This window comes from Caenorhabditis briggsae (genome assembly GCF_000004555.2).
Source record: "Caenorhabditis briggsae complete genome, chrX, whole genome shotgun sequence".
NCBI classification, from domain to species: Eukaryota; Metazoa; Nematoda; class Chromadorea; order Rhabditida; family Rhabditidae; genus Caenorhabditis; species Caenorhabditis briggsae.
In genome coordinates this window covers 15536139-15538300 of record NC_013491.2, presented here as the reverse complement: position 1 = coordinate 15538300, position 2162 = coordinate 15536139, and the positions used below count along the sequence as shown (strand labels likewise).

Here is a 2162-nt window from a genome sequence, read left to right as displayed (position 1 = left end):
ATGGTATGGAATAATAGAACGTGAATATAGGGGGGAGGGAGTATATAATGAAGACATCCGATACCATTCCATAATTGCAAGGTATGATATGCGATAATACAGAGAGAGCAGCGAGGTGAGGACCAAAGGGGAAGAGTAGGTATGAGCAAAAAAGCATTTGTAATTTTCAAGGTTTTCCGACTTTTTTCTAATTATTTTTTGTTGGGAAGATTTTTTGTGGCTCAGCGATGTGTGACGCGGAAACCGGGATGGCATCAGCAGCTAAAATATTCGCATCAGAAAAGAGGCTAATTTAGAGGGTGCAAGCGGGGCAGTTGAATGGGTGCGACTAAGCTAAGATAGCGCTATTCTAGAGTGCTCATCATTAAGTATGGAGCCGTGAAATACGTGAAGGTTGAACTATAATACGATGGTGTTGTATCGGGTTGGAATAGTTCCAGAAAGTTTAAAAAAAGAATCTAAATCTAACAATATATTCAAACAATTGCTAGTTGTGGGTGCATGCGAAAAGCTAATGAGAGTCGGTAGGTTTTGGAGACGAACGGGGAACAAGAGAAAAGTTAGATCTAAAAGGAATGCGTCGAGATGGATTGGGGAGGAAGTGAGATGCATACCGGAAAACAATCTAGTGAGCGATAGCAGAGGTGGCTGGAATGACGGATCCTCCCTTGACCTTCTCTATAAGTGCTGGGCTGATCTTGAGTGCCTTTGGCTGCTCCCATGGGAACTCGGCATGACCGAAATGACCGTTCTCAGCAGTCTTCTCGTAGATTGGACGCTTCAAGTCGAGCTCTCTGAAAAAATACTAGTTCATAATATTTCACAAATAAAATTAAAATTCTCACCTGATGATGGCTCCTGGGGTGAGGTCGAAAGAGTCCTCGACGATCTCGTGGAGCTCCTCATCAGTGAGTGGAGAAGTTCCGAAGGCATAGACGAGAACAGAAATTGGTTTGGCGATTCCGATGGCATAGGAGAGTTGGACGAGCACACGCTTGGCGAGTCCAGCGTTGACAAGAGAGGTGGCAACCCAGCGAGCTGCGTAGGCGGCAGAGCGATCGACCTTGGTTGGGTCCTTTCCAGAGAAAGCACCTCCTCCGTGAGCTCCCCATCCTCCGTAGGTGTCGACGATGATCTTGCGTCCGGTGAGTCCGGCATCTCCCATTGGTCCTCCCATGACGAAGGTTCCGCATGGGTTGATGTGGTAGACGGTGTTCTCATCCAACAAGTTGGCTGGGATCACAGCCTTGATGACCTTCTCCTTGATTTCCTGACGAAGAGTCTCCAAAGTGATGTTTGGATCGTGTTGGGTAGAAACGACGACGGTGTGGACACGAAGTGGGATGGTGGCTCCGTTGCGAGACTCGTACTCAATTGTGACTTGGGACTTGGAGTCTGGGCGGACCCATGGGAGTTCCTTGGAACGGCGTTGACGGTGAAGCTCAGCATTAATCTTGTGGGAGAGAAGGAGAGTCAATGGCATAGTTTCCTTGGTCTCATCAGTAGCATATCCGAACATGATTCCTTGGTCTCCAGCTCCAACTTCATCATCTCCTTTGTCTTGATGGACTCCAGCGGCGATTTCTGGAGATTGGCTCTCAAGAGCAACGACGACGTTGCATGTGGCAGAGTCGAATCCGAGATCGGAAGAGGTGAATCCAATTTTCTTAACGCAGTCTCTGACGACCTTCTGGTAGTCAACAACAGCCTTTGAGGTGATTTCTCCGCAAAGGAGAACCATTCCGGTCTTGGTGGTAGTCTCACAGGCAACCTTGGCATTTGGATCTTGAGCCAAGTGAGCGTCCAAGACAGCGTCAGAGATCTAAAATTATAAAAAATAGAGCAAAGAAAATATAGAAAACAAAAATTACCTGATCGCACATCTTATCCGGATGTCCTGTGGAGACAGATTCCGAGGTGAATAGGAAAGTAGCGGGCATAGTGTTCGGAGGATAAGTTCTGAGAAACTCAGAAGTGAACGTTGAGCTGAGTTGTTGGGCGGAGGACAGCGCTTATAAAGGGACTCGGCCCTTCTCCGGGGGCGGGGTCAACGAACAGCCCAGTTTACGCGTCTGCGTCTCGCGCACTCTCGCAAGTCCTATCTTTTTTGACTGTTTCACCACTTTGATGTTATCTCTCTCTCGATGGACGAAAGAAGGGAA

The 2162-nt window shown here is 47.7% G+C and overlaps 1 protein-coding gene across 1 annotated transcript; it reads right to left on the bottom strand.

The window, feature by feature from the left end:
* Window positions 1-625: 625 nt before the first annotated feature.
* Cbr-sams-1 lies at window positions 626-1940 on the bottom strand (the record flags this gene model as incomplete). Its single annotated transcript, XM_002645372.1, has 3 exons — window positions 626-794; window positions 846-1822; window positions 1872-1940. The coding sequence occupies 3 exons, from the start codon at window positions 1938-1940 to the stop codon at window positions 626-628; spliced, it is 1215 nt and encodes a 404-aa protein (XP_002645418.1).
* Between the last annotated feature and the right edge of the window lie 222 nt (window positions 1941-2162).